The following is a 22,274-nucleotide window of genomic DNA, read 5'->3' as shown; positions in this document are numbered from 1 at the left end:
AACATAACTTTTATCATTTTTGCAGTACATAGGAACTAAGGCGTGCAGTTTTTGCCACGAACTTCAGTTCTGTCTAATTGGTATTGTTACAGGTCAGTGAGGAGATCTCTTTCAGATGTCTTTCTGTGCTTGTTTTTTTTTTTTTTTAAGATTATGACTGTAGATATTTGGAATTGCTCTTTGCTGTCTTCATCCAAAGTAGAACTGCCCATCGATTATAGAGTTCTGTGTCCTCAAATTCCTTTTTTTCTGGTCCCCATTTAGCAGTCTCTTCTTTCATTTGGTCAAAAGTGGTATTGACAGTAATAGCAGGGGCAGCTCACATTTTGCACCTGGCTCTGTACTAAGGATGTCACGTGCTACAATACCCTGTTGGTTCAAGTGTGTAAGTAAAATTTGCTACGACAGAAATAATTTATGGTCTGAATTATTTCTGGGATGTGTTGAGGAACTCAAAAACAGTTTGTGGATCAAAATTCTTGATTAGGTTTAAAGGTCAGGCTTTTTAAAGTCCTGATTGTCCTGGTTAGAGTTTTTCTGGCTCGTTTACTTTATGGACTCTGGTCAAGCCAATAACTCACTAGTGAGAGAGTTTAAAAATAAAGAGGTATAGGGGTCAAGGTGCTCTGGACTTGGTAATTTCAGGAAGAGTTTGCAAAGAACTCCTTTAGTTTTTTAAAGAGACCTTTGTCCCTAGGGTTTGTTTTGTTTGTTTGGCTCTGTTCCTAGCTCTTGTCCCTTACCCCAAGCTTTTGCTTTGCTCACATTCATTCATCTTGAGAGTATTTAAAGCAGTTGAGAGTTGCACATAGACATTTAGACACAAATAGTACCTTTACTTTTCTATCACTTTTGTAGATGAGACCACAGTCACTGCTGTGAGGTTGGTTGAACAAGTGAATCTGTATAATTTCCATGTCCAAAAAGGGAGGAGGGTGGCCTTTTTTTCTTTTTCTTTTCTTTTTTTACTTAGTTGGTTGTTTTGATGACATTTTAAGGAATTTTGGATCTAGTTTTGATAGTTTGTTTAAAATTTTTTTTTTCTCTTAAAGCTTGTACCTTTTCTGTCATTAGTGTGCTGTTTTGTTCCTTTATTTAGATAAATACAAATTTAAGTTTTGTCTCTACACTGTTAATTGGCCAAGATATCATTTCTGGTTGGGAGTAATTTTTTCTCAAAATTCTGAAGGCATTCCATCATTGTCACATAGCTTACAGTATTTCTTTTGAGGAATTCAGTGCCATTTTGACTCCTGATCTTTTCTACTTGACCCGTGCCCCAAAGTTTTTAGAGTCTTCTCTTGATCTCTGTTGCTGAGGAGTTTCCTACTGATGTGCCTTTGTGTAGGTCTTTTCCCCATTTACTGTATTTTGGGCCCCAGACTCTTGGCAGGTCTCTTTATTCTTATCTGAGCTTCAGTTCCTGGAAATGTTATTATTTCTTTAATACTTTTTTCTCCCATCCATTTTCTCATTTTTGGGGGGTGGGGGCAGTGAACTCCTGGTAATTTGATGTTTGACACCTCCATTGCTACCCTGATTTACTTTCTTTTCACCCCTATTTTCCATTTCTTTGATTTTCTTGCTTTACATTATGTTGAAGCTCTTTTTCTTCTGTTGGGTCAGTTTCCCCAGAGTGGAATCCTGGGAGGTAAGGGCGTGGCTTCGAGCATCTGGGCATGGCTTTGAGCATAGGTACATGAGCTGTCTTAGCCCTCATTCCAGAAAACACCTCTCCCTTCTTTCAGTGTGCCCGTGCCTGCCTAGCTAGGTATCCCCAGGCTGTTACTCCGGTTGAATTTCTGTAAGTAGGGAACAGTTCTGGCAGTCTCGAAGGGACAGTCTTCTGTTCTTAGGATGGGGATCTCAGTTGCTCCTTATGCAAAACAGTCTTCTGTTTGGGTACCCCCACACTTCATAAGCTTTCTCTTTCTCTTTATCCTTGTAACTTTAAAAAATTTTATTTTATTTATCTATTTTGAGAGAGAGAGAGAGCGTGTGCATGAGTAGGGGAAGGGCAGAGAGAGGGAGAGAGAATCCCAAGCAGGCTCTGCACCATAAGCACAGAGCCCAACGTGGGGCTTGAACTCATGAACTATGAGATGATGACCTGAGCCCAAACCAGGAGTTGGTTGCTTAACTGACTGAGCGACCCATGTGCCCCTGTCCTTGTAACTTTAAAATTCATTTATTGTCATTTTTAAATTTTTTAAAATATTTTTTATTTATTTTTGAGAGACAGAGACAGCAAGAGCAGGGGAGGGTCAGAGAGAGAGGGAGACATAGAATCCAAAGTAGGCTCCAGGCTCTGAGCTAGCTGTCAGCACAGAGCCTGACCCGGGACTCGAACCCACGAACTGTGAGATCATCATGACTTGAGCCGAAGCTGGACGCTTAGCTGACTGAGCCACCCAGGTGCCCCAATTTGTCTTTTAAAATTCATTACTTGTCACTTTAGAGGATTGCAGGAGGTAGTAGAGAGAAACATGTTTAATTACAAGTCCTATACAAGATGGGGGGTGGGGGAGAGGGAGAGAACATAATAATCAGGGCTTGTTTTTTCTTTTACCATCTTTTTGCAAATGTTTTCTTATTTTCTTCATCTGGTGAGGAGGAGCAGGAAGAAAGATTTTCTTTCACTATGTTTTCTTCTTTATTAAGGTTCTCTTCTGAGCACTTACGTTGCTCTGGACAGCCTTCATTTTGTATGATTTCATATCTACGCCAGGTAGCTAAGTGCAAGGATTCTTGTGTCTGTGCCCTTGTGTCTTCCATGTTAGTTACGTCCACATCTGTGTGGTACGCTCGCCTTTCCTTTTTGTGTTTCCATCCTATCAGTTGCCTTTGAGTAGTCTATTTTGATATTCAGCCTTATTCAAAGGGAGATTTTGATTCCAAAAAAAAAAAATAGTTATTTGATCACAGGATGGTGATATATCGTTTGCCTCTGTTAGTCATTCTCCTAGTTGAATGTTAACTAGCAGATTGCTCTAGCACCGTCCACTGTTTAGATGACTTATAAGGAAAACTAAATAATTCAGATCATAGAATTATCTTCTTGGCTTCCTGAAGTGTTTTTGGAGAACTTTAGTTTTTTTAGTTGTGTAAGAGCCAAACATTTTTTTTTTGTTTAATAGATAAGTCATTATAAATGTTATCCCTCGAATATGCCCCTTTTTGTGATGAATCCCAGCACCCTTCACGGCCCATTTCAAAATCCTTATGCTCCTGAAAGCCCTGGCCCTCCGTCACAAAAGCTTCCTCCTCCTCCTCCCCTCCTCCTCTTAACTAATCTCTACCTGCAACATGGGACTCTAACTCAAAACCCCGAGATCAGGAGTTACATGCTCTACCAGCTGAGCCAGCCAGGCACCCCTTTCACGAAATCTGACTCCAAATGAATCCTCTCTTCTCAGTAATTCTTGTTTCGAGCACTCCTCTCAGTGCCTAGTTTACTGTTTTATTATTTTACTTGTCTTTCTGTGTGTATAGTTTGTTTTTACAAGTAGATTGTAAACTCCTTAAGGTGAGTGGATTGAATCAGTGTGTTTTCAGTGTTCCTTTTTCCCCTCAGGCTTCCCAAGGGGTGGATCGCACTGTCTCACTGTCTTCTGTAGCTGTGGCTCATGGTTAGGGGCAGTGTCTCCAAGTACGTAGTAGACTCCCTCAGGTGGTTTGATACGGCTCCCTGCCCTCCCCAGGGCATTTTATAGTGCCGCTTGCTTGTAATAGGTAACACCAGGCCTTATACTCTGGGTGTTCAGGAAGTACTGTTGATTGAATGGACCCTTGGCAGGTGTGGAATGATAAGAAAAACAGAGGCCTGGAGAGGTTTTGTCTCACACTCCGCTCCCACCTTCAGTAATTACAGGTAAACCAATCTCTCTAGTCTGCTCTTTTCTCAAATGGAAAGTAAGGACGCTGTCACATCAAGGACTTGGTATTAAATACAAATATCTGTATGTGTTTGTTTTCCTGAAATCAAATTAAGTGTAATTCTGTGCTAGTGCAGTTTCTAAGAAAATGTCCACAGTCCATGAAACCTTTAAGTAGTCCATGGTTAGTGAGAAGAAATTTTTATTTGAGGATGGTTTTTACTACTTTTCCAAATTTTAAATTAATCTTTTTATGAAGTATTGGTGAGAGTGTTCCCCCGCCGCAGTCTTTATTTGACAATATGAGAGGTTGGCGGCCTTACCTTTGTCTTTATAATTGAAGGAAATTTTGTTTATCTGTTAAATCCAGAAGTCAGAGATAACATATTCTCTACCTTAAAAAAATGCGTGACTCTCCTTTGGGGACAGGTTTCTATATATTTATTTGTTAGCTCAAGCTTGTAAATACACCTTTTCAAAGTCTCTGTCTTTACTAATCTGTAAGGTGTGTTTGAATTATCAGTTTCTGATAGAGGTATGTTAAAGTTCTCATTGGAGTTGACCATTTCTCAGTCAGTTTTTGCTGGGTATATTTTTGAGGTTATGGTATTAGGAGTATTCAAATTTATGGATAACATCCATAAATGTTGTTGGTGGATTATTCCTTTGATTGTTATATAATGTGTCTCTTTATTCTTAATACTTTCTTTCCTTTACTCTGATAAATTTTGACTTTTAATCGTGAGGTGAGCAGTTTGAGTGAAGTAGATTGATTTCTCCTATCTGAATTTCATGTTTTCTTTATTTCCTACTGCTTTTTTCCCTTCTGTTAGAGGCCTACTTGTCTGCATTCCCTTCCCTTTTTCTTCCTTCTTGGTTTGGAAGCCATAGATTATATTTCTGTTCATTTCCTGGTTACCATTAAAATTTTCAGCTGCAGTGTTTTCAGCAAAACCAGCAGGCAGCTCCACCTTCTGTGAGGAACTCTGGTACCTGGTCGCTCACTGGGGGGCACTTAGCTTCCTTTCCCTCCCGAGGAGCTGTTTATCTTGTGTGTGGCCTCACCTTTGCCTTTTGGTTTTCTCTTTTCTACAGTTGTCTTTTGTGGCTGTGTATTTAGAGGAGGGGAGGTTTCCCCGAGTGACTCCCTGTACCAGCTCTGCTCTACCCATTTTTTCCTCCCTTGGCTCCGCATACCTGTACGTTGTAGTCACCAACTGCTTGTTATACATCTTGTTCCTTCTGTTTGTCTTAGTGTTAGCCACTTTTCTCAGCCTCAGGTGGAAGGGAGAGGAAGAACAGGAGCCCCCAAACCCGTGGGAGGCCTTTGCACGGACTGTCCACAGCAGGCTTGGGGGAGCGCTCAGTGTTCGAGAAGGAGGGACGCACAGAGTGCTTCGTGCTGGACAGAGCAACTGGAGGGTCCTAGTGTGACGTGATCCTCTTTCTGAATTGTGTTCATGTTGTAGACTGGCTCCATTTTGCTCGGTTTGTTAGCCGTTTTGCTGTCTGTGTCTTCATTAAAGCATTATGAAGATGCCACTTATTTTTGTGGGAAGCAGGAGGGCTACGCTGCAGGTTGCAGCTCTGATGATGGCGACGGATTTTTGCAGGGCGGGGGCGGGGGGGCAGTTCTGAAGAATGCCAGGCTAGAGGTGAGTTCAGTGTCCGGATGTGTTTCACAAGTTACTCCACCGTCTTCCCCTTTTGGGGGATTGACGTTCGTTATGCAGGGACGAGGGAGCTGATTAAACCAGTAAGCCTGCGGGCTCCTGGTGCTGCAAGATTGAGAACTAAGTTCTCTGGCTCATAAATGATTTTCAGGCATTAAAAAAAACCATGGGGAAAGAATTTAGCAGTTTGGGGACGATAATTAGGGATTGGTAGGTAGGAAGCTGATGTCCTTCGTGATCTTCCTCAGGGTTAGCCGTTTTAGAGCATCATTATCCACACACTATCTAGAAGCACTGTGTGTGTGTGTGTGTGAAGTGGTTAAGAGATGAAGAGAGTGGGACTGAGCCGGGATGCAGACCTCTCCGTCAGTGATGTCAGTCTGGAAATCGGACACTGCCTGTTAAGTCAACTTCTGTTGGGTCGAGCGTTTATTGTAAGATGAAGAATGGGAAGCATTTATTGGTGGATTTCTGACGGCCAAACTTGGAACCCGACCTCTGTTGTGGTAGCTGTGTTGCCAGAAAGAACTTTGTATTCATTTGTGCTCCCTAGTGATAAAACAAAAGGGATCTGGTAGAGCGCTTACATTTGACCCTGGTGTTTTGTAGTTTTGACATTTGTTTGACTCTTTCAGTTTAACTCTCTGAATTATACCTAAAAGGAAGGCTTTCTGGATGAGACACCCAGTTTAAGAACTCTGAGTAGGTGCAGATTTCAAAGAAGCTGTTTGATACAGCTTTTAGACCCCCTCTAAGTACAATGACAAGCATGTTCTTTTTATTTATTTTTATTTATTTTTAATTTTTTTAAATGTTTTTATTTATTTTTGGTACAGAGAGAGACCGAGCATGAGAGGGGGAGGGTCGGAGAGAGAAGGAGGCACAGAACCGGAAGCAGGCTCCAGGCTCTGAGCTGTCAGCACAGAGCCCGACGCAGGGCTCGAACCCACGAATGTGAGATCTGACCTGAGCCGAAGTCGGAGGCTTAACCAACTGAGCCACCCAGGCGCCCCAAGCCTGTTCTTTTTAATAAGTGGGGTTGTCAGGTAGTTTGATTGTAGGCTTACCTGATTAGTCTGCCTTCATGGGAATAAAGGTGCTCAGCAAATGTCTGCCTGTATTGTAGAAGGAAAATGATACCGAAATCTATCCTACAAGTAGATAATTTCTAATCATAAAGATCTTTTATTTCTCCATTTTAAGGAATAAACATGCCTTTTGGCATATTATTTGGATTTAAAAATGATCTGTTATAGATGCATTTTTTAATGCTGAAATTTTAAGCAGGGTAGGATACTTAGGAATGTTTATGCTATTTGCTTTTTTTTAAAAATCCTTGAAGCTAATTAAACAATAAGAAAATTGGGACATAGTTTTGGTTGAGGTAAAGAGAAAAAGTTTCGGTTTAGGAAAGACAGCCTGTCACTGTCGAGCTCTACATTTTGGAGAGGCTTTCTGCGTGCTGGGCACTCTCTAGGGTTCTGGGGGAGTGATGGTCTCTGCCTTAGGGAACTTGGATCTTAAACCAGTGTCTTCTAGTTCCCCAAGATCTTACTAGGAGAAATGACCTGAACAGTGTTTCATGTTCAACTTCAGTTTGGGAAGCACAAGATTAAGCATAGTTAAATGGGCTTCTTTGTTGCAGGGCTTATAAAAATCTAATAGAGGTATATGAGTTGTGAATTTCTGAGTGGGAGCTGTCCTAAACAACATTTCTAAAACTTGAAATAGTAGTAGGGTTTTAATGGCTCCCTAAATGGATGACTGACCTTGTGATTATTTTAAGCAATCTCTACCTGTATTTTGTAATATTTAAGAGTAGTGATTTCCAGGGGTGCCTGGGTAGCTCAGTTGATTAAGTGTCCAACTCTTGATTTTGGCTCAGGTCATGATGTCACAGTTCTGTGGGATCAAGCCTTGCATGGGGCGCTGAGCCTGCTTGGGATCCTCTCTTTCCTCTCTCACCCTATCCCTGCTCACTCTCTCAAAATAAATAGATCAGCTTGATGTGTGTGTGTGTGTGTGTGTGTGTGAGAGAGAGAGAGAGAGAGGGAGAGAGAGAGTAGTGATTTCCAATTTCCAAAGGTAGTTAATCATCGGAATTACTTTGGGTGCTTAGAAATTAAAAAAAAAAATCAACTTCTGAGTGGATAGTATGTTTATGTGCTTTAAAATACAAAAAGTGTACATTGGCATACAGTGAAAGTCTGCCTCCCTGCTCTGTTTCCTAGCTGCTTCCTTTTCTCATAGGTGACTAATGTTACTCCTTCCAGACAGATTTCATGTGTGTGCCATAACTTATTTAGCCAGAATATAAATCACAGAGGCTTGCATTTGGAGGTTTCTGATTTAGTAGGTTAGGGTGGGGCCTGAGAATATGTTTTTAAAATGTCCCTTAGAGATTGTGATGATTAGCCTGATTTAGATGCTATTATTTAAGGTGGCACACATTACTTTTACATGTGGTGTATTACCCAGTTTGTAAGACAACTTTCTGAAACAGATATGATAATGACCATTTCCTGCATGGATGGAAAATTGAGAGCAGATGTTAAATGACCTGTCAAGGTCATGCTCTGTCTTTTAATGGTGGAGTGGAGACTCAAATCCCAGGGCTGTTTGCAGGTATCTAGGTAGGAGAAGCTGCCACTCATTGTGACTTCATGGCCACAGTACTGGCAAATGGCTAAATAGCAACAAAACCAAACCACCAAAGCAGACAGAAAATTAATACAGACATTAAATCCTGTTTTGGTACTGCATTAGTTAGAATATTTTATTGGATTACTTGCCAATAGATGTCCCGTGATTAGACTTTCTCCAGTTTGTATTTTAAGGCACTTGGCCCATTAGACTCATGTTATCAACTTTAGGCGCTTAAATAGGAGGCTGCACCCTGACTTTCATCTGTAATTTTGCTTTCTGATGAGCTCTCTCGCACTCACTCTCTCTCTCTCTCTGTCTCCCCACCTCCCCCCTTTCCCTTTGCTTCCAGCTTCCTTTTGGCCCCTTGAACACTTTCCCCTAACACCAACCAGGAGGGAGAGAGTGAAGAAGAACGGAAACTATTCTTTAGGTGAAGGGGACAGAGAGAGTATACTAGGCTGTGAAGTACTGAGTAATTTTCCTGTTTGGAAAACTCTGTAGATGATTCTCAGAGTCTCATAAATCCCTCCTGGTATTGCAGGGCCATTTGCATTAGGGCAGAGCCTCCAGGGGGTTATTTTGTAGGACAACATTCCTTTGGTGTATTTTTAAAAACCTGGTCTGACAATATTGGTCACATAAGAGAACATCTAAAAATCTTTAAAAATAGCTATGAATCCATCATTTTGAGGCAGTGTGTGACTTAGAGCCAAAACATGAATGTCCATTCATTGGTTCAGCCACCCATCCATTGGCAAACGGTTACTAGGGATTTGCTACGTGCCAGGTCCTGGGGATTTAGAAGTTAGTAAAACATGTTTCTTGCCTTCATAGAGTTTGTCAGGTGGTGAAAGACACAAAAGTTTCCTCAAACAAGTAGTTACATCATATGAAGTGCTCTGGAGGAAATGTGCCCCCCAGGTATAAAGTAGGGTTCAGAGAAATGCCTACGTTAGTCTGGAGTGAAAGGTAAGTTAAGGTTTCTCAGGTTGTTTCAGCCTAGCCTCAATGGGCTAGTAGCTAGATGCCTAGAAGGCAGTGGTGTAGAAGGCAGTGGTGGAGTGTAGTTACTCTAAGCTGAGGAAATAGGTGTGTTTAGAAGTCAGTAGTTTATGAGTATAATCTAGTTAAGGAATTGTGAGAGGATAGTGATGTTTGGATATAGAATGCTCTGGAAGAGTGAAGAGATGAGATTTGAGATGTAGGGGCAAGAAGAGGAGTTTTTTAATGCTTTTTGAAATAAAATCCCATGCATAAGAAACAAAGGAATTATTGTGTGTATTCAGATTTCTGATGCCAAGAATTCTCGGACTTAGCTCTCACCCTGGGTCCTGTCCCCTGGATCCTCAGGTTCCTCCTACCCTCCGTCTCAGAATTTGACTTGGGCCCTGTTTAGTTTGGCAACAGTTAAGCTAGAACTTGGTTTGAGCTGCAAAATACAGCAGGCTATCCAAGGATAAAGAATATAGTTCAGTAATGATAATGGTTGCCATTTATTGAGCATTTAAATGCTCGGCTCTTTCCAAGGTAAATCACAAAATTACCTTTAATCCTTAGAGCAGCACTAGCAGACAAGTGGTTTTATCCCCATTTAACAGACCAAGAAACCTTCCAAGTTCTGGGAGGTTAAAGTGAGTTTGCCCAGAGTTACAGAGCCATTTAACAGTAGGGATGGAATCAAACCCAAGTTGGTTTGTCTGAAATCACAGCTCACCCCCCCCCCGCCGCCCCCCAAGACTGCAGCTGTGGTTCCTAGGGCAGATGGAATGGCAGCTCAGGAATGTAAAATGACCATTTCTAAAGCAGTCAAACTATTTCATCTTTGATGTTAATGTTGTCAGGATCCTTGGTTACGAATATAACCTCCTAATTGTCTTGTTTCTATGGGAAAGTCAGATTTCATTACAGGTATTTTACTTCAGTTTACAGTTCTAGCTCAGCGATCAAGTAACTTGCCAAATGTCAGTAGTCTTGTGACACGTATCAGTTGTCTCATGACACATTCGATTTGTATGTAGAGTTAAAATTGGGATTATAATGATTTGAATACATTATTTGTATCTGGCAGATACTTTAATGAACAGTGTTGCAGATATTCAGAATGTGGATATGGCCTAAGGGTGAAGAAAACCAAGAATTTTCTCTTCAGTATTTGGTTGGCTGCTATACTTTTTGGATGGGGGCTCAAAAGAAGTCTTCTCGACCTGTTAGTGTAGTTTGGTTCTTGTATGTGTGTGTAGTCTTACTGTTTAACCAAGCTGGAATTAGGCAGAAGGGCTTAAAGCAATTGTCCAGAAGAATTGATGTGTAAAGGCCATGTCTTGTATCTTTTTCTACCAAATTTCTTGTCCATTTGGCATGTGTAGTTCCCTTTTCCTGTTTTGAATGGAGCTGAAAATAACATGGTATTTTGGCTTTAAAGGAAAATGACTCATTTTGTTGTGTTCGGCATTTAGTTTCTCTGAGATGTGTTTGACTTTCAAATGGCACAGGAGTTAGGGATTTTGGTCTCCTTTTTGTTTTATTAGGAAAAATGTTATTTATGACACTAGATAGGAGTTTGTAAGCAAGATATTTTCCAGGTTAGGGGAAGAAATTATTTGTAAGTGGAACACCATTGTTTTTTCTGTGATAGTTTACAGAACATTTCTGTTACATGGATTTTCTCATCTTAATTTTATAGAATTTATTTACTTTGAGAGAGACAGAGATATTGTGAGCTGGGGGAGGGGCAATGAGAGAGGGAGACAGAGAATCCCAAGCAGGCTCCATGCTGTCGGCACTGAGCCCTGTGCAGGGTCTTAATTCAGAAAACCCTGAGATCGTGACCTGAGCCTAAACCAGGAGTCTGATGCTTAACTGACTGAGCCACCCAGGTGCCCCATTTTATAGAACTCTTTTAACCGTTGTAGCTGAAAACCATTTTAGGGGAAATAGTTTAAACAATTTTCCATTTAAAAAATGAAATTTATAGTATTTATTTAGAAACTTATTTTCTTTTTAGTGTCGAGTGCATCTTGAAGGTGAATGTCCTGTATCATTTATTTAGGGTAAAGTGAATATATTACATAAACTAGCATTTGTCATCTCCATAAGCATGAAGTATATATAGAAGTCTTACCTATAATTGTCATTCAGGAAGCTGACAGATGGGTTTTCCCTCTGTAAAAGCTGTCATTTGTGTGATTTGGGGTCTTTTAATAGTAAAGTCAGATGTTGGCTGCTTGGCTTACATCTTAGTTTTCTTTTGGGTAGGCAAAAAGTGAGAAAAGTCAGGTCACTATTTTAGAAGTTGTAAAGTCAAATTTAAAGAAATAAAATGTGCTTATGGCCGAGCAAAAATATATTAGGTATCACTGTACACACTGAAATTTGAATTATAAAACTGTAATCAGATTCCTCTTCAGCAAGCAAATATCTTCTTCCGAGGTTGGGAGGAGTAATCCTCTCGGATCAGTGGTCTCAAACCCAGGTGCCTGCAGGTACTGGGTGCCACCATAAGGGGAAATGAGCTCAGTTGCTAGACCTCATTTTTCAAAAGAAGCTAAAAACCTCAAATTCTATGCGAAATCCAAGTTTAAATGTTGGCCAAGAATCTTTAAAAGTCTTTTAAAAAATCCAAAATGCTGTGTGATTCAGCATCATATGTACATCCGTAGGTTGGTAGTTTTGAGGCTCCCCCTGCCCCCTTTTAGTAATTGACTAGCTTTTGCATATAAATCTTAGGGAGGCCCTTCTGTATCCTTGACCTCACTGCTGCCTCCTCCCCTGTTGAAAACCATTGACAAGTGAGTTATATTCAATGTACATCATTTACCCATGCATGATTCTGTTTAAATATAAAATGGCACAGTAAAGTAACATGAAGTAGCATAAAGCAGATTAAAATTTTTAATAGTGTGTCCCTGATAGTATTAAATTCCCATGAAAGACATTGACCAGTGGGTTTTAGTATAACAATATGGAAAGTTCATTGATAGAATTTCAGATTTCACATTGCAACCAACCTTTAAAAAACTGTCACTTGTTGAGTTTTGGTGTTGTATCAAAGAATGTCCATAATTTAAAAACTATTTTAAAATGCTTAATTAGATTATTTCGGTTGACATTTGTGACCGTTAGTAAGAAGAATGAACAGTTACTTGTTTTCCAACATTGATTTAGTATTGGCCACTCTAATGGCACTGTGCATTTTAGAATTGAATAATGCGTTCTCAGAGTGTGGTCTGCGGACTCTGTGAATCCCCACCTAAGACCCTCTCATGGCCTTGCAGGTCAAAACTATTTTCATAGTAATACTGAGGTTTTGTCTTTTCCACTGTTTTGAAATTTGTGCTATCATTCAAAAGCAATGACAGGTAAACTATCAGCTTCTTAGCACAAGTCAAAGTAGTGTCACCAAACTATATTGAAAATTACTGTATTCTTCACTGTTCTGTACTTGCGGGATAAGAAAAACCAGTTTCACTCAAGGGTGTCCTTGCTAAAGTGGTAAATCTTAGCCTGTGAATATATGTTCCTTTAATATGAAATGTGACAAAATGAAAAGAACATTGGCTAACTTGAGGAAAAACACTTATGCAGTTGTTTTAGTTGCAAGCTAAACTAGCTGCTTTCTTCAGTAATACTATTTTTACTTAAAAGATGAGTATATTTGATAAACATTTTCTCAAATATAACCATAGCATGGCCTGTCACTTCAAGAAAAACAGCTGAAGCTATTTGTTGCCAATAATAAAATTGAGCTTTCAGGCCAAAATTAGAATTTGGGGGAAATTCGTATTCATCATCGTGCGTTTGACCCTGTAGATGGTTAGTGACTTTAACAAACGTGATTTTGAAGAAGTCAGTAAACCATTATTTTCCAAATGACCAACACATGCTGTTCTAGACTCATACATGGCAAAAGATGTGGTAGGTTTCAGGTTTCACATCTCTGCCAGCCTTTAAGAACGGATCACTTGATGACTTTTGGTATAATATCAAAGAAGAAAATCCATAGTGATCTGTAAGGGGTATTAAAGTATCACTCTCTTTCCTAACAAGTGACCAGTGTAGGGCCAGTTCTTCTTCATATACTTCAGCCAAAACAATATTCTGTAACATAGTGAATGCAGAAGCACACCTGAGACTCAGTAGCTATCTTATATTAAGACTGATAATAAAGAGGCCTGCAAAAATGCAGAACAGTACAAATGTATTCCCATGACAAATATTTTTGGAAAAATAGTTATTTTTCATAAGGTAATTTTTGTCAGTATGTAATGAATTTATTATTTTTGAAATAAATATTCAAATATTTTCTCAGTGTTTAATATCATAAATATCAGTGTTTGTGGCCCTCAAACAAAAGCATTTTGGTGTCCTCAGTTGTTAAGAGTATAAAGTGGTTCTAAGATAAATTTTGAGAATCCGTAAAGTACATGGGAAGGGAGGCTGTTGGACAGACTCTTAAGGAATATTTGGGGAGGTGAAAAACATGCATCCAGGGATTCTGATTTACTTTCATAGAAAACCCTTCATAGGAGATACAAGGAAATAAACTTAATGGTCTTTGTGTTCGTGAAACCTAAAATATTTTGTTTCTGGTGAATTTTTAGTTTCTCTGTGGCCTTTACTATAATCTTATTCTTTGGTTCCTTAATGTTAAACTTTGTGAAGTTTTCTATGGTCAGATGTGACATGAGAAAAAATAAGGACAAAAATAGAAGTTTTTAATATAGCCAAATTTATTTAGTTTATATTTATAAAGATTAGGGCCCTCACATTTTTGCTGTGAAAATGAGGTATGGTGATTTTTTTTTTTAATGTGTGTGTTGTCCAAATAGCTACATTGCTTCTCTTATTATTCATCTACCCCCATTCCTATTTACCATTTTGGAAATCCTGAAGCTGGGGAACCTGTGATCAGAGTTAATTAAATGCAGATAGAAGCAGTACAAAATGGATTTTAAAGAATGTATCCAAAAGTTGAATGTCCTGAAGTCAAATTTCAGACATACAGTGAGGGAGTCTTTCATAATCACAGAGATGAAGAGAATCATCTTTATGTAGGTGCTTCTTGCTTGGGGCAAGCAGCCCTGTCCTTCCTTCTGTTGGTCAAGGTAGCTCCTAATATTTAAGTCCTAACACAGAGTGGGTGGGCAGCAGGTTTTAGAAAAACAAATCCACAGTGTAGATGAGAAGACTCATTTGACCCCTTTCATCTTATACCCAAGACCTCCTAAAGAGGCTTCCCTATAAACATGCCTTAGGTGGTTTGCTGTTGGCTTGCTCTGGGACTCTGTAAAAAAGGGGTTTGGGATTGGATGCCCTGGACTGGATTGAATAAGGCAGCACCAGATTTTCAGTTATCTGCTGGGGCTGGGAATATGCCTACTAGAGGCTGGCACAATTAAATAACCATGTAAAAATGCCCTCTGCAGCTTTGCCCAAAACAAAGTCTTTTCTCCCAGTGATAGTGGCTGGCAGGTGGGACCACCACGTGATAGCTTAATTTGATATCAGTGATGATGTTGAGTAGCTGGCATGTAAAGAGACCGTTCAGAGGTGGCAGTATATATGGTATGATGTGACAGTTGTGTAAAAGAACAATGTGAAAGTTATGGACTGAGTGCCTATATTTAGAAAAGTGCAGGATGATATAGCAGAAAAGACCTTAGGTTTGACTCCTGTCTTTACCATCTGTGTCTGGTCATTGCTTCTTGAGTTTTAGGCTTTAAGATTTAGAGAAGTTTCTTCTGAGGAAATGCCAGAAATATTCTTACAAGAAGACAATCTGGGCATAGATTTTTATTGTATGATTTGGTGTTGTAGGTAACCTTTACTGTGGGCTGTTGTTTTTTATATCTATTATTAAGCCCTTTACTCCAAAAGAAAATGGTAAGGGTATGCCAAAGTCTTATTCCATGGATGGATGGATAGGTAGGGGTTGGAGTGAGGTCACTTTAAAGGCAGTATACTAATTATTATTATTAAGTAAGTGGTGAGTTATTAAATGTTTTCTCTATGTTAACTTGTCTGCTTACATGAGTTCTATGCACAACTGGCCTAAAAGGAATCCGTGTATTTGCAGATTTTCTTGCCTGTTTTTTGTTTTTTAATTTATTTTTGAGAGAGAGACAGAGCGTGAGTTGGGTAGGGGCAAAGAGAGAGGGAGACCTAGAAGCCGAAGCAGGCTCCAGGCTCTGAGCTGTCAGCACCCGACAGCTTCAGCGTCACCTGAGCTGAAGTCAGATGCTTAAACTGACTTGAGTCACCCAGGTGTCCCTCTTGCCTGTTTTATACTTTAGTTTGAGGTAGAACCCCTAGGGAGTTAATTTTGTTGAGATTAGGATCAGGAACCTTTTCTTCTTCTGAAATGGATTGTATACAGGTATTATTATATATTTTTCACTGTTGGAACTGTATCTAAAGAAGTGGAAGAGAGGGGAAAGACTTGTTTTTATCTTGTCTTCACTTAGTCTCTGAAGCCAGTTCAGAGAGAAAGAAATGAATGCAAAGTAGACCTGAAGGTACTTTTGTGAGGGTGAAGTTGTTACTTTCTGTAGGAAGCAAAGTAAGGCTGTCAGGAAAACGTTCATGGAGGAGGTAACTGAGCCGGGCCTGAAGTAAGTAGGAATGAGGCTGGTAGAAATGTGCTGGTGGCAGATTATGTCAATTTTCCAGCATTAAGGTGATTACTGGTAAACATGAAACATGGGAAGGTGTACCCTCTCTTTCAGTTGTGAATCTATGAAGGCCATCATCTTGTAGAAGCTGGTGTGTCAGGAAAATCTGTCTGGCCTGGAGAATTGAAAGTTTTTTGGGGTCTAATATACCTAATTTTTTAGTTTTAGAAATTCAGCTAGAAATCCATCAGGTTTCATTCAGTTTAGGGGCATGTATATCTGAACACACAGGTGTGGTGTGTGACGGGCAGACAGAGTTCTAAAACGGAGGAACCAGCACTGATGCTATTACCAGTTGAGGCTTAGTGAGAAGATGAATTCTCTTTGAAATTAGAATAGTAAATTTGGGGAAAAGTAGACTGAACTTAATAGGGGATTTTCAGGGCAGCAATGAAATCTATTAGATTCCAGTAGGTTATACTTTGATTTCTTGTTTCTCTGTTTTTTCAAATGTTTATCTATTGGGGTGTCTGAGTGGTTCAGTTGGTTAAGCGTCCATCTTCATCTCTGGTCATGATCTTGAGGTTTGCAAGTTCGAGTTCTACATTGGTCTTTCTGCTGTCAGCGTGGAGCCTGCTTTGCATCCTCTGCTTCCCTCTCTCTTTGTCCCTGCCCTGCTTGTGTCCCCTCCCTCCCTCCCTCTCTCTCTGTCTCTCTCTCTCTCAAAAATAAGTAAAACATTAAAAAAATAAAAATAAATATTTATTTTGAGAGAGAGTGCATGTACTCATGCACACACAAGCAGGGGAGGGATGGGGTGAGGAGGAGCAGAGGGAGAGAGAGAAAGAGAATCCCAAGGAGGCTCCATGCACAGAGCCTGAGGTGGGGCTACACTGGGCTTGATCTCATGACTGGCGAGATCACAGCCTGAGCCCATATATCAAGATTTGGACACTTAACCAACTGAGTCACCCAAGTGTCCCTCTTGTTTCTTTTTGAACATCAGTTTGTTGTTACCTTACCTTGGTGCTTTAAGAAAAAAATTCCAGCCTTTGGATCTGTAAAATGCCTATAAATTTAAAGGAATGAAATAGGTTATTGAATTGGAATATAGAATAAATCTTTGGTGTAGGAGTACTAAGGATTGTCAAGAGCTTATTGCTAACCTATCCATTGTGTGTTACAGCCACTTCACAAAGGCTTTCCTGCCTGTCCCTGAATGAGATTAAATGCTGAGTTATGAGGTTATTTTGTAATGTTATGCTGTACTCCTAAAATTGGTTTCCATCACAATCACATTAAAGATTTATTCTGAAATGGAATTTGGTGAGTTCTAGGGCAGTTTTCCTTTCATTTTAAAAACAGAGATTTTTTTGTTCATGTTGCTACAGAGGGAATATAATTAATGACTTTAAACATTGTAAGCTTTTGAGAAAGACCCTTAAAGTAGATGAGTGCCTAATAATCATGTAGAGACATTTAGTAACTTAGTAGATGAACGGGATCACTGGTCTGTGGCGATTCTGTGATAGGTGTGTCTGCTAAGGACTCTGTAATGTAAAAGGGGGAGCTTCAATACCCTTTAGTTTAGTTTTAGTTTTTTTAATGTTTATTTCTTTTGAGAGAGAGAGTTTGAGCAGGGGAGGAGCAGAGAGAGAGAGAAAGAGGGAGAGAATCCCAAGCAGGTTCTGGGTTGTCATGCAGAGCCTGAAGTGGGGCTCAATCCCACGATCATGACCTGATGACCCGAAATCAAGAGTCCAGGCACCCCAACACTCTTTTTTGTGTTTAATACTCCATCTATCATTCCACATATACAATAATTATAACACTAAATAAATTGGAGTATTAGGACCAATTTAGTCCTAATAAAGGTTTTGATATTTGCAAGAAAGATACATTTTTTGGTAAAATTTGAGGATTAAATTTAAGAAATTTTTAAAAATTGGTATTTCGGTAAACATTTTGAATGTCCATGTAAAATTAGTTTGTATATGAAAGTTTCAGATGGGTTAAATGAAATTGAATAGGACAGTAGGTGCTATTCCCATATAAACTTGGGATGCAAACTTCTATATGTACCCCCCACTGGTGTATGTATTTGTTTTTCATTATTATTTTTTTAATATTTATTTATTTTTGGGAGAGAGACAAAGAGTGCAAGGGCAGAGAGAGAGAGGGAGACACAGAATCCGAAGCAGGATCCAGGCTCCGAGCTGTCAGCACAGAGTCCAATGCAGGGCTCAAACCCATGAACTCATGAGCCGTGAGATCATGACCTGAGCCAAAGTCGGTAGCCCAACTGACCGAGCCACCCAGGCACCCCTTGTTTTTCATTCTTAAGAGTTCCAGGACTGAGAAGAACCACAGATGACTATTCATCTTCCCTCACGTGGGTGAGAACATGAGACCTAATGGACTCAGATGAGCCCAGTTAGTAGTAGATGAGCTTGGGAGTAAGCCCCAGAATTCTTGCTGTCCAGTGGGCATTGTTTCCAGTACAGATGGTGTACATTTCATATGTGGTTAGGAGTCCACTGTGAATTTTAAGATTAGAACATTGAATTGAGAGTAGTAACCATTTGCTTCCAGCCCCTCAGTGGACTGAAATTTGCTGTTGAGTTCTTGACTTAGTACTTTTAACATTTTGATGTTCCCAAAGCTTATTTAGTGTTATAAATATTATATATGTGGAATGATAGTTGGAGCCATGAATGCAGCATTTAATTTTTAAAATTAGTTATTCTGCAGTTTGAAAAAACTTTGGTAAGTTTTATCTTCTCCCAACTCCTCTCTCTGTCCTCCACCTCAACTGTGTACTTTGTGAAAGCTCTCCATTCAGTGTTGGTTGAAGAAAAAGGAATGGGGTTGAAATGGGTTTAGTTGTATGCAGGAAAATGTGTGCCTTCTCAGAGTGTCACCACTGTGGGTGTTTAGGAAGTAAGAACCTCCCAGTTTATTTTATCCCCGTTTTCTGGTTGATCTTATGTCAGAACTCATGAATCCCATAGTGCTTTATTCTTATGGTATTTTACCTTTTGGAACACAGAAGAAGCTTGCCTTGTAAATGAGCAACGTGGGATTTGGTGCAAAGGCTTGACTTTACAGGACAAGGATAACACGTTTTGTTAATGAAAGTGAATGCAACAGTAGGCAACAAAAATGAAAATGTATTTTATTTGGGGCCAATTCACACATGGTCAGGTGCTGTTCTTTGGGAGTGAGAATAAAGTCACCAGTGAGTGGGAGAGAAGTGTGGCATCATCTGAAAGTAACTCTTGCTTTGGAGAAAGATTCAGAATTGGAAAGTAATCATATATATGTTAGTGTCTGAAAGAAGCTCTTCAGCATTAAACAGAGAATCGAATTTATAGGATAAAGTTGAGAGATAGCTGGATCCTCCTAGAATCTCTTGTTGACATAATTAGATCACTTGCCCATATATGATTTGTGGTAGCTTTTTAATCCTGAACTGGCTTTAAGCTGTGATTTATTTTTGGAATATATATACCACTTTCATCTGTTAGTACAAATGATTGAGATTTGATTTTCTGTATTTTTATCGCTTTTTTAGAAAGCAAAATTCATGGAATTTCCTACCTAATGTTTTAATTTTTTTCTATTGCTTTCTAAAATTCTGTGTATCTTTAAGAGAATTATTTATGAAAAAGTTCTGAAAGACCATGCAGTTGTGTTATGGTAACTTAATAGAAGTTGACAAAAGTGCCTAGTTTAAATGAGTATTACAGTATTTTATAACCAAGACTTTTCTTGAGAGAAACTGCAGAATTATAATAGATAGTATGAGTTAATGTTTCCTAGTTATTTAGCCCCTTGAGATTTTTGGAAGCATGCTCCACATACTTGGAGGTATGTGTGCACCTCAGTGTTTATGACAACATTATCAGCATTAGCCAGATTATGGAAAGAGCCCAAATGTCCATTGATTGATGAATGGCTAAAGAAGTGGTATGTATGTACAATGGAATGATACCCAGCCATCAAAAAGAGTGAAATCTTGCCATTTGGAATGACATGGATGGAGCTACGCAGAGTCATTTATGCTAAGCAAAACGAATCAGGTCAGGGAAAGACCAGTACCATATGATTTCACTCACATGTGGAATTTAAGTAACAAAACAGATGAACATGGGCGAAGCGAAACAAAAGGGGGAGGGGAGACAAATCATAAGAGACTCTGAACTGTAGAGAACAAACTGAGGGTTGAGGGAGGGAGGAGATAGGCCACATGGGTGATGAGTATTAAGGAGGCACTTGCTGTGATGAATACCGAGTGTTCTGTGTAAGTGATGAATCCGTAAACTCTACTCCTGAAACCAACATTGCACTATATATTAACTAAAGTTTAAATAAAAACTTGAAATATTGAAAAACAAAAGAAATCAGGGGAGGTGTTATTGTTGTTTTATAGATGACGTGGATGGAGGTTTTCACTTGTACAGTTTTTCATCAGAAGGCCCTTTAGGAACTTGAACTATGTCTTAAGTCATTTAGGCTTTTAGGCTTTTTCTGTACCATTATGTTAAATTCTTAATAGATTTATGCTACTCCAGTGTTTTCATTTCATGGCATACATGGACAAGAGATATGCAAGAATCTTTTTTGGCATATGTAGCACAGGGTTTACAAAGTGGCTTTCCATTGGTGTTTGTTTAAGAACCAGCTTTATTGTCACCTTTAGTATTATAAATGCCGGGAGCCTCAGTTTCCTCAAGCTGTTTTTAATATTGAAGTTGCTAATGGGGTGGTGAGGGGAGGGAATTGTAGAGTTGGCTTGTGACTCTTTTCTTGGGACAGAAATCAAAGACAGTACAAAAGCTTTCTTGCCGTAACAGATTGCTTTGTATGCTACTGTTAGAAATCACCAAATAATGATAAAAGTGCCTATCAGAACTATTTAGTTTATAAAAGAATTTGTACATGTAGTTTATTCTCCTTTTGTTTTGTTTTCAAAGGTTACGGGAAGTTTCAGAGAAGCTGAACAAATACAACTTAAACAGGTAAGAGTTTTAAGATATTTTAAATTTTATGAAAAGAATGATTTTTCTTGATTAGGGAAAAGAACTCATTTAGGTAGAAGCTACTAAGAATATTGTAATCTATCAACGTTTTATGAATTTGATTCATTTGAATTCTAGGTTCTGTTCATACTGATTTTTTTTTAAACATCTGGCATACCAAGGACATAATAACTATGAGGATATAATAATTATTATTTTAAATATTGCTTTAAAATATGTAAATAATAAATTTTAGTAACATGTTTTGCCAGCTATATTTTCCTCCGGTTAATTGGATAAAAACCAACCAATCCTAGAATGTATTTGCCATTTAAAAAATAATTTTGCTTTGTCTTTTTTTTTATTCCCTAGCCATCCCCCTTTGAATGTACTGGAACAGGCTACTATCAAACAGTGTGTGGTAGGACCAAATCATGCTGCCTTTCTTCTTGAGGTAAATGGTTTACTGTAAGATACAGAAGTGAAAAGGAAAAGTTAAAATAACAATTAATGCATTATCATGTATTTTCCTTTTTTAACCAGGAAATTTTCTATTTTCTATTTTTAAAATAGAAGTTTCTTGCAAGAGTTATTTCAGAGATTGCCCAGTTCTGTTTTCTTATTGCGTACATTCTCTGGCTCAGAGAAAGCTTAAATGACTTACCACAGCTTGAAACTAGTTAGTAACAGAATGGAGAAGTTCCTGATATCCAGTCATATAATTCCTCTGAATTCTGTTAGATAGAGATACTTTATTTTTGCTGCTCTCCTGATCATGTATGCAAAGCATACTTATGCACATCAAGTGTGAGCGCCTTATGAAAAGGAGCTTATTTGCAGTCTTTTGAATTGACAGTGATAGGGACATAATCTGTTTATTTAATAAATTCATATTTTAATACACGTTTTTACTTGGGCCATTTCTTCTATTTTCTTTGCTTTCAGGATGGTAGAGTTTGCAGGATCGGTTTTTCAGTACAGCCAGACAGATTGGAATTAGGCAAACCTGATAATAATGATGGGTAAGACATTATACCCTTTTTATTTAATAAGTATTTAGCTCTTAAAAGATACTGTATTAAGCCAGTGTTTTAATATAGCTCTCAAGTTTAAGAAGAAAAGCATTGTAGAAAATGAGGGACTTAAAATAGTGAACTGGTTACTTTGTAGATTGATTTTAATTTTTCTGCAAGTGGTGATTTACAGCTAAAATATTAGCATTAAAAAAGCAGAGGAGTGGATCATTTAGCAGAAATAGTTTACCAGAAGAATGATTTATGTATGTAGTAGGTTCCAAGTCAGATCTGCTCTTTGATTCAAACGACTTTTTAGATCCTTTTTTTTTTTTTTAAGATTTTATTTTTAAATAATCTCCACCCAATGTGGGGCTTGAACTCATGACCCCAAGATTGAGTCGTATGCTCTTCCAGTTGAGCGCTGACACCCCTT

At 38.8% G+C, this 22,274-nt stretch overlaps 1 protein-coding gene across 1 annotated transcript in view; it reads left to right on the top strand.

The window, feature by feature from the left end:
* UBR5 (ubiquitin protein ligase E3 component n-recognin 5) overlaps positions 1 to 22,274 on the top strand; it is a 138,427-nt gene that overhangs the window by 23,009 nt on the left and 93,144 nt on the right. Inside the window, exons 3-5 of the mRNA XM_029923310.1 lie at positions 20,781 to 20,825; positions 21,198 to 21,279; positions 21,771 to 21,847. Coding sequence (XP_029779170.1) covers positions 20,781 to 20,825; positions 21,198 to 21,279; positions 21,771 to 21,847 — 204 coding nt within the window. The remainder of the gene's footprint in view (positions 1 to 20,780; positions 20,826 to 21,197; positions 21,280 to 21,770; positions 21,848 to 22,274) is intronic.

This window comes from Suricata suricatta, chromosome 15 (genome assembly GCF_006229205.1).
Source record: "Suricata suricatta isolate VVHF042 chromosome 15, meerkat_22Aug2017_6uvM2_HiC, whole genome shotgun sequence".
NCBI lineage: Eukaryota > Metazoa > Chordata > Mammalia > Carnivora > Herpestidae > Suricata > Suricata suricatta.
This window is presented reverse-complemented; position numbering and strand designations above follow the sequence as displayed.